The sequence below is a fragment of the Cervus canadensis genome, chromosome 3, assembly GCF_019320065.1.
Source record: "Cervus canadensis isolate Bull #8, Minnesota chromosome 3, ASM1932006v1, whole genome shotgun sequence".
In the NCBI taxonomy this organism is placed as follows: Eukaryota; Metazoa; Chordata; class Mammalia; order Artiodactyla; family Cervidae; genus Cervus; species Cervus canadensis.
This window is the reverse complement of record NC_057388.1, coordinates 9508288-9522653: the sequence shown is the minus strand read 5'-3', so window position 1 is coordinate 9522653 and position 14366 is coordinate 9508288. Positions and strand designations below refer to the sequence as shown.

At 44.8% G+C, this 14366-nt stretch overlaps 1 protein-coding gene across 7 annotated transcripts in view; it reads left to right on the top strand.

Moving 5' to 3' along the window:
• Positions 1 to 14366, top strand: part of HEPACAM2 (HEPACAM family member 2) — a 59725-nt gene that overhangs the window by 37396 nt on the left and 7963 nt on the right. For 5 of the 7 annotated variants that reach the window (XM_043462595.1, XM_043462596.1, XM_043462597.1 and 2 more), the window contains exons 5-8: positions 11953 to 12078; positions 12166 to 12190; positions 12283 to 12320; positions 14083 to 14156. In XM_043462595.1, the coding sequence (XP_043318530.1) occupies positions 11953 to 12078; positions 12166 to 12190; positions 12283 to 12320; positions 14083 to 14156 (263 nt within the window). Of the gene's footprint in view, positions 1 to 11952; positions 12079 to 12165; positions 12191 to 12282; positions 12321 to 14082; positions 14212 to 14366 lie in introns of all 7 variants that reach the window. The other 2 variants (XR_006268446.1, XR_006268445.1) reach the window with 1 other exon arrangement.

Below are 14366 nucleotides of genomic sequence, written 5' to 3'. Positions count from 1 at the left end.
ATTTGGGCCTAATGGTTTAAAGGATTTCTATTTCTCATATAATGGTCAGGCAAGAGTGGTAGAAAGAGTAGAGAATTGTAGTCAGCACTACTAGATTAAATTTGAGTCCTATATTGGAATTTTAGCTTGAACATCTTTACTATGAAAGTTATTATTACTGTATTGTTTTGATTTGCATTTCTCTAATAATTAGTGATATTGAGCATCTTTTCGTGTGACTGTTGGCCATGGGTATGTCTTCTTTGAAGAAATATCTGTTTATGTCTTTTGTCCATATTTTGATTGAGTTTTTTGGTTTTTTGATAATGAGCTGTATGAGCTGTCTATATATTCTGGAATTAAGTCTTTGTTGGTTGCATCATCTGTAAATATTTTTCCCCAGTTCTTAAGTTGCTTCTCTGTTTTGTTTATGGTTTCCTTTGCTGAGTGTGCAAAAACTTACAAGTTTTATTAGGTCTCACTGTGTTTTTTTGCTTTTATTTCTTTTGCCCTGGCAGCTAATCTAGGAAAATATTTCTGTGATTTATGTCACAGAATATTTTGCCTAAAAGCATTAATTCTGGTTAGATTTTTTTTCATCTCTAAAATCTAAGAAACAAACAGTGTATAACAAACAAGAGAGGAAAAGAGGAATAGAATAAACTCCTAATAAAACCAAATTAAGACAAAAAAGGAGAGAGCAAAAATGTAGGATATGTAGAAAAAAATCAGATTATAGTTGTTCTGCCCGTAGTCCAAGTCCCCAGTCGGGAAAGAAGACTCCTCGAAACAATGCAACTCACAATAGGGGAATTTATTACTGACTCGAGCCAAGGCCTCCCGCCCTCACCAGGTGTGTGAGGACGAAAGGCCCCGAGCCCCAGTTCTCTCGGGTATTTATTAGGTCAAAATAAGCAGCAGGTAGTTGGCACAATCGGATTGGTTACACAGTGGGTAGTTGGCGTAAGCAGATTGGTTACACAGTTGCAAGGTAATTTTTGTTGGCCCAACGTGGGGCTTTTAGCTTTCCCTTGATAGGTTCCCTTTTCTCTGGCTAGGCATATGTTGATTGGCTGGCTCCAGGAGGCCTGATAATTATGTTACCCCGGGAAACCAGGCCTACTCCTAATCTAGGCTGCCTGCCATGGCGTTAGCCATGACAGCCTCACATTTCCCCCCTGTCTGTTGTTCAAGTAGAGGAATCTTCCTCTTTACCCTGTGAAACTGACTGATATTGTTGTTTCAATACCATAATTTGGATGGTATTTAGGCGCTCCCTAATAAATGAGACCAGACGGTTTAAAATGTATGGACCAAAGGTCAGTAACAATATTAATATTATGAGTGGACCCAGGAGGGTGGAAATCAAAGTGGTCAACCAGGGGGAGCGCTGAAACCAAGATTTAAACCAGCCTTGTTGGACTTTTCGTTTTCTCTTCTACTGGGCTAGTCTCTCTCTTACTTTTTGGAGAGATTTTTGTACCACCCCTGAATGGTCGATATAGAAACAGCATTTTTCTCTCAGTGCTGCACATAATCTTCTTTGTTGTAGAAACAACAAATCTAAACCTCTCTTATTCTGTAACACTACTTCAGCCAAGGAGCTCAAGGATTCTTGGAGGTGCGAAATGGACTGTTCCCGTGGTTTCGCAACCCCAAGCAGTGCAATAAAGAGAGTCAACTCCCCCACATTTTTCAATTTGGTTTCGATCCCTTTTTCCCCCCAGGCAGACATAGACAGGCACCTCTTCATAGTACTGTGGGCCTTTCCGCTCACAGTTACGGGTGAACAGACAGAAAGGGCCGTGGGCAAAGAACTTGGTCAGTTGGTGGGGACCAAACCCATTACCATCAGCTGCCAGCACACACAAATCAAAGGTCAGTACTGACCACCATGTCCCTTTGGGGGCCACGTTGGAGCTCAAATTAAGCACTTCTCCAGTCTCAGGATTGTAGATCACCCAAGTCAGGTTAGCTGGCTGATGGGGGTTGTGGCTGGTTGTTCCTGGGCCAATGAAAACTTTTATCAGCAGGAGAGTTAAGAGGGCTCCCGTCGTACGAGTTTCAGTTTCAAAGGATTTGACGGATGAGGTCTTGCCTCCCATTCTGCTTGCATCTTCTCTTGTTCTTCCGGGGTGGCTTGCCGCACGTGATTGCAGTGAACCTAGGGCCCGATCCCATCGACTTTAACAGCAGTAGGAGTGGTGAGGAGAACAACATAAGGGCCTTTTTATCTAGGTTCTAATGCTTTAGATTGGTGTCGTTTTACCCAAACCCAATCACCCGGGCCAATATTATGTGAGGGGATGGTCCCCTTGCTTGTTCCCTCGTGTATCTCTCGAATTAATTTCCAAACATGGCTATGCACCTTGCTTAATGCCATCAGTGATTGCTGGAATTGTCCCAAGGTAGGGGGTGGTAGGCATTTTCCCTCGAATATAGGACACACAGGAGGGGGTCTTCCATACAGAATCTCAAAAGGGGTAAGATTCAGCTTATAAGGGGTGTTACGCGCTCGAAAGAGCGCGAAGGGAAAGAGGGTCACCCAGTCCCCGCCAGTCTCTATTGCCAACTTTGTCAGAGTTTCTTTTAGGGTCCAATTCATTCTCTCAACCTGTCCTGAGCTCTGGGGATTATATTCACAATGTAACTTCCATTTTGTCCCCAGAGCTTGGGCCAGCCCTTGTACAATCTGGCTCACAAAGGCAGGTCCGTTATCAGAGCCCATAGTCACTGGCAGCCTGTACCTAGGCATTATCTCCTCTAAGACCTTTTTAGCAATCACTTGTTCTGTCTCTCCCTTAGTGGGGAAGGCTTTTACCCACCCCGAGAAGGTATCTACCAGAACCAACAGATAGTGATACCCGTACTTGCCTGGTCTTACCTCAGTGAAATCTATCTCCCATTGTTGCCCTGGCTCTTCCCCTCGGTACCTCGTTCCAGTGTGCTGCCTTTTCCCTGTCCTCATCAGCTGGCATGCTTTGCAAGCCTGGATTATTTCTCATACAGTTGCATTTTGTCGAGGGAACCTCAGGCAGGCTGTCTGGAGAAGAGTCAAGGTCTTTTTCTCTCCCAAGTGTGTAGTTGTGTGCAGGTGTTCACATAGGTGACGACCCAGGATGGCAGGCAATATCAGGTTGTTGTTTTGATCTCGGTACCATCCATCTTTGTCATCCTTCTGGAGGGTGGTATCCTTGTTGATCCAAACGAGGTCAGGGAGGGAATAGTTGGGGACTGGCGGCAGAGTCCCCATACCAGGAGGTGGAAGTCCCATGGCTAATATGGGGGCGGCGTAGTCCCTGCTGGCCGCTTCTAGTAGGGCCTGTCTGAGTGTCTGGAAAGCCTGTTTCATTGGCTCAGTCTAAGTCCAGTTTGGGGTCTCTTCACTTCCCTCATACGAGGGCCGGGCCTTTTCAGCAAACCCCATGATCCACAGTCTACAATATCTAACAGTCCCCAAAAACTCTCTCATCTGGCAGGGGGTCTTGGGCTCTGGTATCTGCAATATTGTTTTCTTCATGGCCTGAGTTAGCCACCTTTGCCCCTGCCTGATCTTATACCCCAAATAGGTGACCTCTTGCCGGGATATTTGTGCCTTCTTTGTGCTAGCACGATATCCCAAGGTGCCTAGAGTCTGTAAGAGGTCACCGGTGGCATGGCTGCATGCCTCCTCTGTGGTTCCAGCCAACATAAGGTCATCCACATATTGCAGCAGGATGACCTCTAGGTGGTGAGTCCGATATTCATAGAGGTCCTCACTCAAAGCCTCATTAAACAAGGTAGGGGAGTTTTTGAACCCGTGTGGGAGGCGGGTCCAAGTTAGTTGTACTACTGGTTGGCCTTCCCCCTCAGTCCACTCAAAGGCAAATATCTCCTGGCTCTGGGCTGCCAGGGGTAGGCTGAAAAAAACATCTTTCAAGTCCAACACAGTGTACCAAGTGTAGTCAGGCAGCAGACTGCTCAGGAGGGTATACGGGTTGGGGACAGTAGGGTGTATGTCACTCACCCGCTTGTTGACTTCTCGTAGGTCCTGGACAGGTCTGTAATCTGTACTCCCTGGCTTCTTCACCGGTAGTAAGGGGGTGTTCCAAGGGGATTGGCACCGCTTGAGAATTCCGGCATCCATGAGCCGTCGAATGTGGGGAGTGATCCCCCGCCAAGCCTCCTGGCTCATAGGGTATTGCCTCACCCTCACAGGAGTCGCCTTGGCTTTTAGTTCGATGACGACCGGATGTCTCTGTTTAGCCAGTCCCATTCCTGCTGTTTCTGCCCGTGCCAATGGGTATTTGTGGACCCACGGTTGTATATCTGGTGCTATAACCTCTGAGGGCTTAGGCACAAAAAGACTGTATTCATCTCTTAAAGCTAGAGACAAGACATGTATCGGCTGTCTAAGTCCATCCGTGACTGACATTCTCCCAGGGTCAAAATGGATCTGAGCATTAACTTTAGTCAACAAGTCCCGTCCAAGTAGAGGGGCTGGGCATTCTGGTATCACCAAAAACGAATGGGACACCTGATGGGTCCCCAAATTTACTTTTCGTTCTGTGGTCCAACAATAATTTTTTTGTCCCCGTGGCTCCCTGCACCAAGCTGGTTTTCTTAGACATTGGTCCCAGTTTTTGATTTAAAACAGAGTGTTGGGCGCCAGTGTCCACCATGAAGCCAACGGGTTTCCCCTCTACATGTATGGTTACCCAGGACTCGGGGAGGGGTGTCGAGTCTTGACTCCCCTAGTCACTGTCTTCCCCCGCATATAGAACTCGAGTTCCAGGGGAAACTTTCTCTCTTGGTTGTTCTTTTCTTCGGGTCCCTCTTAGGGCACTCATTTTTCCAGTGCCCCCGTTCTTTGCAGTAAGCGCACTGATCTTTCTTAGGGCCTGCCTTTTTGGTCTCTCTGTTTCTCCCGTCTGGGGGCCTCGAGGCTCCCTCAATTCTGTTCTGGCCTTCATCCCCGCAAAAAGAATCTTGGTTAGCTCTCTCTGGTTCTTCCAGTTTTCTTTTGCCCTATGTTCCCTATCTTCTTTCCTGATCTTCTCAGCTAGTTCCCTTTCCTCCCGACGAAGTCGTTCCTCCCTTTCTTCTGGGGTCTCCCTATTATTAAATACCTTTTCAGCTGCTTTCAGTAAGTCTTGTATTGTCTGCTCTCTTAACCCCTCTATCTTTTGTAATTTCCTCTTACTATCTGGGGCTGCCTGATTCACAAACACTAGTAGAACTGCAGCGCGTGATTCCTCAGCCTGGGGGTCCATGGATGTATATTGCCTAAAGGCTTCCATTAGCCTCTCTAGGAAGGCTGATGGGCTCTCAGTGGGCTCTTGCCTTACTAAATTTACCTTTGCCAAATTTGTCGGCTTCCTAGCTGCGGCCCGCAGGCCAGCCATTAGAGTCTGGCGGTACACTCGGAGACGCTCCCTACCTTCCACTCGCTCAAAATCCCAGTTAGGCTGCAACAGAGGAAACCCCTCGTCCACGAGATGAGGCTGGGCGGTTGGTCTCCCGTCGACCCGCGGGACCCGTTTCCGCGCCTCTGCCAGGATTTGCTCCCATTCTTCCATGTTGAAGAGCACCTGCAACAGCGGCTGGCAATCATCCCAGGTGGGGTTATGAGTGAACAAAATGGAAAAGGGCCAGTATTGATAGGTTCACTCTCCGTCCGGGTTAGCTGGTCCCACCCGGACGTGGAGTGTCTGTACAGTAGATGAAGGTTCCCCATGATCCTGCTCACCCCTATTTCCTCTATTCTTTCTCCGGGGTCGGGATTCCCTTGTCCCTTCTGATTCATTGGGGGGGCTCTTCCCCCCGGAGGAACCTGCAACGGAGGAGGGGCATATGGCGGGGGCCTAATTTCTGTCTCCAAGTCAATCAGGTTCCGGTCCGAGGATTCCTGCAAGACCGGTTTCAGGCCCTTATTCTTCTTGGCTTCCTCTGGGGCAGTGGGAGTTTTCATAACCAGGGCCTGTACCTGGTACCAGGGCCTGTACCATAACCAGGAGAATCAGGGAGTTTGTGAACAAAAGGTTTTAACCATTCGGGCGGATCTTTTACTAGATCTTGCCAGACCATAACATATGGGACTTGGCTCCGGTGGCCCCAGGGATCAGGAGCCATAACTTTTTCTTTTTCACTGTCCGAATAATAGAAGGTTGAAAAGTTTCTTCTGAAGGCCATCCAACCTGGAAGGTGGGCCACTCTGCAGAGCAAAAGGTTATTAATTTACTCTTTGTAACCAGTAGCGACAGATCATATGCTCTAGCCCTGACATCCGAGAAATGATCAGTCATGAGAGAGAGTGAGGTAGATTTTCTTGCCCCATAGCGAGAGTCAGAAGAAAGTCACCGAGAATTACCACCAATAAATCCTATCGGGAGTGGTGGCGGCCAGGAGGTTGGGCTTGTGGTATGCTTTGTGGAACTATTTGAGTGCCTTAGTCGTTGCACGGAAGTTTTCTTGTTGGGGGCGGGCACCCTAAGGGTTTCTAGCCTGTTCCATGACCCCCTTATCCTTTCACGGGAGTCTTCCAGTGGCAGGCACCCTATCGGCTCTTAAGTGCCTGTCCCGTGCCCACACAGACGGGTTTTTATTTGGCCAGATTCTCGGTTTAGAATACGAGAAAAAAAGAAAGGAGTTTCACCCTCTCGGGCTCCCATTACTGGGGCTGACTTGTTGGGAGGCCTTCAGAATCCGCCAGGGAGTAGCCCTGGCCAGGACTCGTCAGTTGCCCCAACAACTGTCTGCCTGTTCACTGAAACTCCCAGAAACAGAAATGAGGCTCCATGGCTTTATAGGAAGAAGTAGACAACGACACACCAGAGAACAACGAGACAGGAGACAATGCCGGCAGTTACACAGAAAAACACACAGACAGACATACATCGGCCGACGACACAGATCCTCTGGAACAAGGGTCACCTTACCGCATGGCGTTCACTGTTCCCCAGATTCGGGCTTAGGAGAGGAGGTCTCCTTCCCGCAGAGCTGGCTGCCTCCCAGCGCGCTCGCTGGCCGCGGCCTCACACCAGCCGGAACGGCCAGTCCGTTCCCTCATGGAAAGCTTTCCCTAACGCCAGACACCTTCCCACTTCACAGCAGGGCCTCGGCTTTACTCTGGTCTTTTTCTGCGCCAGACACCTTCCCGCTTCACAGCAGGGCCTCGGCTTTACTCTGGTCTTTTTCTGCACCAGACACCTTCCCGCTTCACAGCAGGGCCTCGGCTTTACTCTGGTCTTTTTCTGCGCCAGACACCTTCCCGCTTCACAGCAGGGCCTCGGCTTTACTCTGGTCTTTTTCTAAACCTGCCTGAGCACCAGTGCTATTCCCTATCTTTTTTTCCCCTTTGTTCCAAAGAGCGTTCTTCCCCGGTCAAGGGATCCCGGGCGAGCCCCCAAATGTTCTGCCCGTAGTTCAAGTCCCCAGTCGGGAAAGAAGACTCCTCGAAACAATGCAACTCGCAATAGGGGAATTTATTACTGACTCGAGCCAAGGCCTCCCGCCCTCACCAGGTGTGTGAGGACGAAAGGCCCCGAGCCCCAGTTCTCTCGGGTATTTATTAGGTCAAAATAAGCAGCAGGTAGTTGGCACAGTCGGATTGGTTACACAGTGGGTAGTTGGCGTAAGCAGATTGGTTACACAGTTGCAAGGTAATTTTTGTTGGCCCAACGTGGGGCTTTTAGCTTTCCCTTGATAGGTTCCCTTTTCTCTGGCTAGGCATATGTTGATTGGCTGGCTCCAGGAGGCCTGATAATTATGTTACCCCGGGAAACCAGGCCTACTCCTAATCTAGGCTGCCTGCCATGGCGTTAGCCATGACAGCCTCACAATAGTTAAAAACCAAAATATGTTAATAATTACATTTACATATTAATGGACTAAATATTCCAACTAAAAGACAAGTAAAGCTAGGTATGAAAATACTATTTAACACTTATAAGAGATATACATTATATAAAGGATGCTGAAAGTAAATGAGTGAACAAAAAAGCCATGCAAATGGTCCAGAGAAAGCTGGTGTGGCAGCACTAATACCAAAGAAATTAGATAAGATTTAGATATATTTCTTAAGATAAGAAATATTACTTTAGGTTAAAAATGGACATTTCATAAAAATGAAGTGGTCTGTTCAGCAGGAAGATATAAAAATTCTGAATTTATATGCATCTACTAGAACATCTTCTAAGTACGTCTAATAAATAGCAAAAATTGAGCAGAGAAATAGAAAAATCCACAGAGTGGGAGATTTTAGCATATGACTGATAGAACAAGCAGTCAAAACCTAATGATGATAAAGAAAAACAATTTGACCTAAATGAAATAATATGAATATTGCACACAGCAACTACAGAATTCAGGGGATATTGTTCAATTAATAAGATTGTTGCCATGTATGAGAGTGATGGAAAGATTGTTGATTGTTACACTTAAGTGATGAAGATGATAATACAGAGAAAATTTAAAAGTGCATTGTTTCCATAGCCATTACATTATATATGGCCAAAAAATATTTGAGTTCTTCCAGTATTCAAAAACTATTATCCAGTTTAGTAAAGCAGTTATTCAAATTACTGTTAAATGAAGTTCCAATAAATGTCACCATTGTTTCAGTTTCATCTTAATAAATGTCAACCAACATTCATGGTGAAGTTACACTTGTTTATCTTCAACGTAAACTATTTCTTTGCTGAATTGGATAATAACCAAGCATTTATTTGAAATCTAATTGTTTCAAAATATAGTTGAAAATACATGAGTTCAGCAAAAATCAAAAACAAACCATGAGAATCGGTTAGATATCTGGAATTAGCAATAAAGAGTATTGCATACTTTATTATTATAATAATTCTAAGTTAGGCTGCACATCTATCACATCAGTAAAATTTATAACTTTTGTATGTATATGTGCGCATACAACTTTTTTGATACTCGGTTATTAGCATACCGCTGCATTGTTGTTCAGTCATTCAGTCGTGTCCAACTCTGCAACCCGATGGACTGCAGCACGCCAGGCCAGGCTTCCCTGTCCTTCACCATCTCCCGGAATTTGCTCAAACTTACATCCATTGAGTCCATGATGCCATCCAGCCATCTCGTCCTCTGTCGTGCCTTTCTCCTCCTGCCCTCAATCTTTCCCAGCATCAGGGTCTTTTCTAATGAGTCAGTTCTTCACATCAGGTGGCCAAAGTATTGGAGCTTCAGCTTCAGCATCAGTCCTTCCAGTGAATATTCAGGACTGATTTCCTTTAGGATGGACTGATACAATCTCCTTGCAGTCCAAGAGACTCTCAAGAGTCTTCTCCATACTATTGCATATAATGTCCTATTTGCATAAACTTCATGTAAAACTCTCTGGCTGCCTCAAATCATATAATATTTAAGCAACAAGAGAACTTAAAGACCAGTCACTCCAGCCTCCTCATTTTACTACTGTGAAAATCCAGGCCCTTAGAGGTAAGCAGCTCATTCAACACTGCCCAGCTCTTTAGAGAAAACAAACCTGTGAAGTAGGAGCGTGGTATCTGAAGAAAGGCCTAGACCTCACACAGTGATCCCCCAAATGCTAAAACAGTTACCGACTAAAAGGCCAACATTCTAACAGTGGGAGAGTGTAACTTTTTCTACAAATTATTAACAGAGAGAAAAGGAGGAAAAATAATATTTCTAATAAGTTTTGTGATGTTTTGTTCTAGCTCAGAACCAATAAGTTGCAATTCTAGCTCATTTTACACTACCTTGCTTTTATTTCTTCTACCCAAAGCTGAAAAAAGTTTAATTTACAACCTGTTTAAAAGCAATAAATATTACATAGCTATTGTAATTCCATAAAAAGAACATTTTGGGGACTTCTCTGGTGGTCCCGTGGTTAGGAATCCACCTGCCGATGCATGGGACACAGGTTTGATCCCTGGTGTGGGAATAACCCACATGCCACAACGCAGCTAAGCGCACGCACCACAACTACTGAAGCCTGCTCACTCCGGAGTCCATGTGCCACAACTACTGAGCCCATCTGCCACAACTACTGAAGCCCTGCACCCTTGGGCCCACGCTCCACCACAAGAGAAGCCATTACAAGGAGAAGCCCGCACACCGCAGCTAGAGCGTAGCCTCCACTCACTGCAACTAGAGAAAGCCCTCATGGAGCAACAAAGACCCAACACAGCCTAAATAACTAAACAAATTTTTTAAAACATGTAAAGAAAAAAAAGGAACGTTTTAAGAACACAGTTCTCTGAGTACCTACCAGAAACATATAAACATACCATCTGAAATAGTCAAGATTTTTGGTGAAGAAAAGCAACTTGCCTAAACTCTTAAGGACTTAAAGGGAATATAAGAAGAGCAATTCATGGAGAAATTAAAGGAGATATCATGATTCCCCTGACTTTTTAACTGGAGTTTAACATATATGATCTACACTACATTTTAACAAGATTCGGGGAAGATTAAAAAGTGCAAGTGTTGCAGGTAGAAAAGCTGAGAGAGTATATATAGGTCCACAGTGAAAGAAGGGGAAGATTAAGTTTTCATCCTTATCTTGGCTGCTGGAGGCCTCAGCCGAGTCTTTGTTGGTAGAAGTCAACAGGATGCAGGCTGGATATTTATTGCAGAGTTGAGTCTCCACCGTGTTCTTCACCACACCCAGATGCTTCAAGCTGTTCTCCACCATGGCAGAAGGGAAGTGACATCCCATGACTGTGACCCCCCACATTCAACTGGACTGAGATGGGCAGCTACCACCATTCATGTCCACATCAATACCTGATTCAGATGTAATATGGAAGACATCTGTTACTTGCTTTTGTTGAGGGTCACAACAATTTCCACTTCATAGATTAACTCTCTGACTAAGCATGTTATAGTCTGGAACTAGTGTCAACTTTGCCATACCTAGTAAATTTTGTCAAAACAGCATCAAAGTGAGGAAGTACAGAGTGCCAAGAGTCTGGGGTCTCATCTGGACTCTGCCACTTACTTCCTGAGTGACCCCAGGGTCAGATTCCCCATCTCTAAGAGGGCATAATACTAGTAATGTGCTGTGCTGTGCTTAGTCGCTCATTTGTGTCCAATTCTTTGCGACCCCATGGACTGTAGCCCACCAGACTCCTCTGTCCATGGGGATTCTCCAGGCAAGAATACTGGAATGGGTTGCCATGCCCTCCCCCAGGGGATCTTCCCAACCCAGGGATGGATCCCAGGTCTCCTGCATTGCAGACAGATTCTTTACCCTCTGAGCCCTCCCTAATAACATTGTTGTGACATCCAGGGGTTGATATGTATCATGAACTCTTAGAATGGAGCCTGACATATTGTAAGCACTCAACAGGTGTTAGCTATTAGCACTATATTTTCTATAGGAATATTAACAAAAGGAATGACTTGCAAACCAAAGTGAATTGAAGTCCAAAGTGGGACTTAAAATATTCTGTTGACAATCATGCACATTTTATTTTAGAAATTAAAATCTCTTTATTGGTCAAAAATTAGCAATTATTTAAACTTAACACCTCTCCTCTTGCACATTTAATCACACACCACCACTCTAGAAAATCCGCATACATGAACAGTGTTTAAAAAGTGAGATGGGAAGAGAGAGAGCAGCCTAGCATCTGGGGATGTTCATACAATGAGATCCAACAGATCCAAGTTAAATGCTAGCAAACACTATTGAAAAATATGACATGAGCTATTTACTACATTTAGTATAACATAATGGTATTATTCTGAACAGCTCACCACATTTCCAATCATAAATATCCTTAGAAAGTTTAGTGTGTATTCTCAAATAAGTGTATTCCTTCTGTTAGGTCTTGCTCAGACTCTGTATGTGTGTATATATGTGTGTGTGTGTGTGTATAGTGTAATATATATACATTTGCAGTACTGTACCATTTAGAACAAAGCATAAAGTCAAGCTATATAATAATTTATTATTGATCTTTAAAAAAAATATTAAAATATACTTGTCTTTTTATTTAGGAATAGAGAAGCTTGCACAGAAAGGGAAATCATTGTCCCCTTTAGCAAGTATAACTGGAATATCACTCTTTTTGATTATATCCATGTGTCTTCTTCTCTTATGGAAAAAATTTCAACCCTACAAAGGTAGGTTAAAATTTAAAAAATATATACGAATGGTTTATATGTATACTAAAAAGCATCTTACTATGTTTTTTTCTTTCTGTTTTTTAGTTATAAAACAAAAGCTAGAAGGCAGGTAATGTATATGTTTCTATGAAAATAATTTTTCTCTAGAATGCTTTTTCCTCAATGATTAAGACTGACAGAAACACCAATTTGTCTTTTCAGGCCAGAAACAGAATACAGGAAAGCACGAACATTTTCAGGTACTGGCCAGGCTGAGAGGGGCTATGTATTATCATTATTGATATATATTGTTAATATTAGCTATTCCATATAATGTACTGTTGAGATAACAGAATTCATGAGATAATGCTACCATCCCCTCCCAGGGTGACTGCCCTCACTTCACGAAGTGCTGTCCCTTGTGTGAGTTTTGTGTAGGTCACATAGATCTGTAAGAGAAGCCCCGAAACACACTTTGAACGCCATCTTGCAGGCGAGAGAACCCAGGCTCAGAGAGACTGTCATCCGCCCGCCGTCACTGACCCGCACTCCATGATCCTCTTACAGTTTCGGAACTGCCCAAGTGCGCTCTCGCTGCGTCAGTTTGTGGAGCAGACACAGTGCTGACGGCTCCCGCCCAGGGAGAAGAGGAAAGGGAGGTCCCCCAGGCTGCTGCTTCTCCGACCCGAGGGGTGCCCCTCACTGCCATCACCTCTGACTCCCGCCTGAGTTGTTGTTAACAGTGGGGCTTTTGCTCAGGCCTTAGAATCATAGGAGCTGGATTTCTGTCCCATATGTGCCTCTTCCCCCCAGAGTCACCTTGGGAAAATTATTTTTCCTGACCTCCACTCATCTCTACATTAACGCTCATAACGTCCTCTTAGGGTTGCTCTGAGAATTAAATCCAGCGTTATAGGCACCTAATAGAATGCCTGGATTCTTAGTAAACATGGGTCTCCTTCCCCTTATCTAGTCCTTTCTCACAAGTATTAAAGTGTTGGAGTTCTGAAAGCTCCCAGAGAGTACCTGGAAGAGCCACCCTACATTTTACATATGATAGTTTAGGTGATATTGAACTTGTATATTCTATTTTGTATGCATAGGCAGCCATGAAGTGAAGTGAAAGTTGCTAGGTCGTGTTCAACTCTTTGCAACCCTATGGTCTATATGGTCCATGGAATTCTCCAGGCCAGAATACTGGAGTGGGTAACCTTTCCCTTCTCCAGAGGGTCTTCCCAACCCAGGGATCAAACCCAGGTCTCTCACATTGCAAGTGGATTCTTTACCAGCTGAGCCACAAGGGAAGCTCTTAGTCGCTTATTTTTTTCTTATCAGTCCTGGTGGACTCTGTTAGATCTAGCAGAACATAGCAATATTATGGGTGGATTAAGAGCTGCTGCGATTGACAGATTGAGGCCTTGGTGGCCACAAGTCTCTGGTAACTGAAAGTTACAAAGGGCAAGGCTGCCCACATGTGTTTATTTGAATATATATGATACACCAGTGTTCCCACATCAGACTTTAAGGATAATTGTCCCAATTCAGTTTCAATTCTGAGCTTCAAAAGGAGTGATTTCCAGTACTACTTAGTGGCTGCTGCTGCTGCTGCTAAGTCGCTTCAGTCGTGTCCGACTCTGTGCTACCCCATGGACTGCAGCCTACCAGGCTCCTCTGTCCATGGGGTTTTCCAGGCAAGAGCTCTGGAGTGGGTACCATTGCCTTCTCCACACTTAGTAGCAGCATGGCTATAGAGGATTGTTGTTGTTCAGTCGCTCAGCAGTGTCCAACTTTTTGCGACCCCATGGACTGCAGCAATCCAGGCTTCCCTGTCCTTCACCATCTCCCAGAGTTTGCTCAACTTCATGTTCATTGAGTCAATGGGAAATGTTAAATTGAAGTAAACCATACCACTTGAAGTAAACCATAAAGATCACTTTATAAAGGTTTCTTAAAAAAAAAAAAAGTATAACAATCGCAGTACAAGGCATTTGGTTTGTAAGGAGTATTTGTTTTCCATTTCAGGCCACGAGGATGCGCTGGATGACTTTGGAATATACGAATTTGTTGCTTTCCCAGATGCTTCTGGTGTTTCCAGGGTTGGTTTTCTAGTGGCTGCTTATCCTAGAAGTAGCATTCTGCTTCAGCAGAGGTGTAAGCAGCATTCCTTTAAACCTGGGGGCACCGCAATCCAATGACTGCACTACCCTCAGCCGTATTGACTCACTCTATAATGAATGGCGGTGCCGGATCTGGGGAGCTAAAGTGTTTTTCTAAGCCTCTATCAAAAAGGCTAACACAAATAAGGA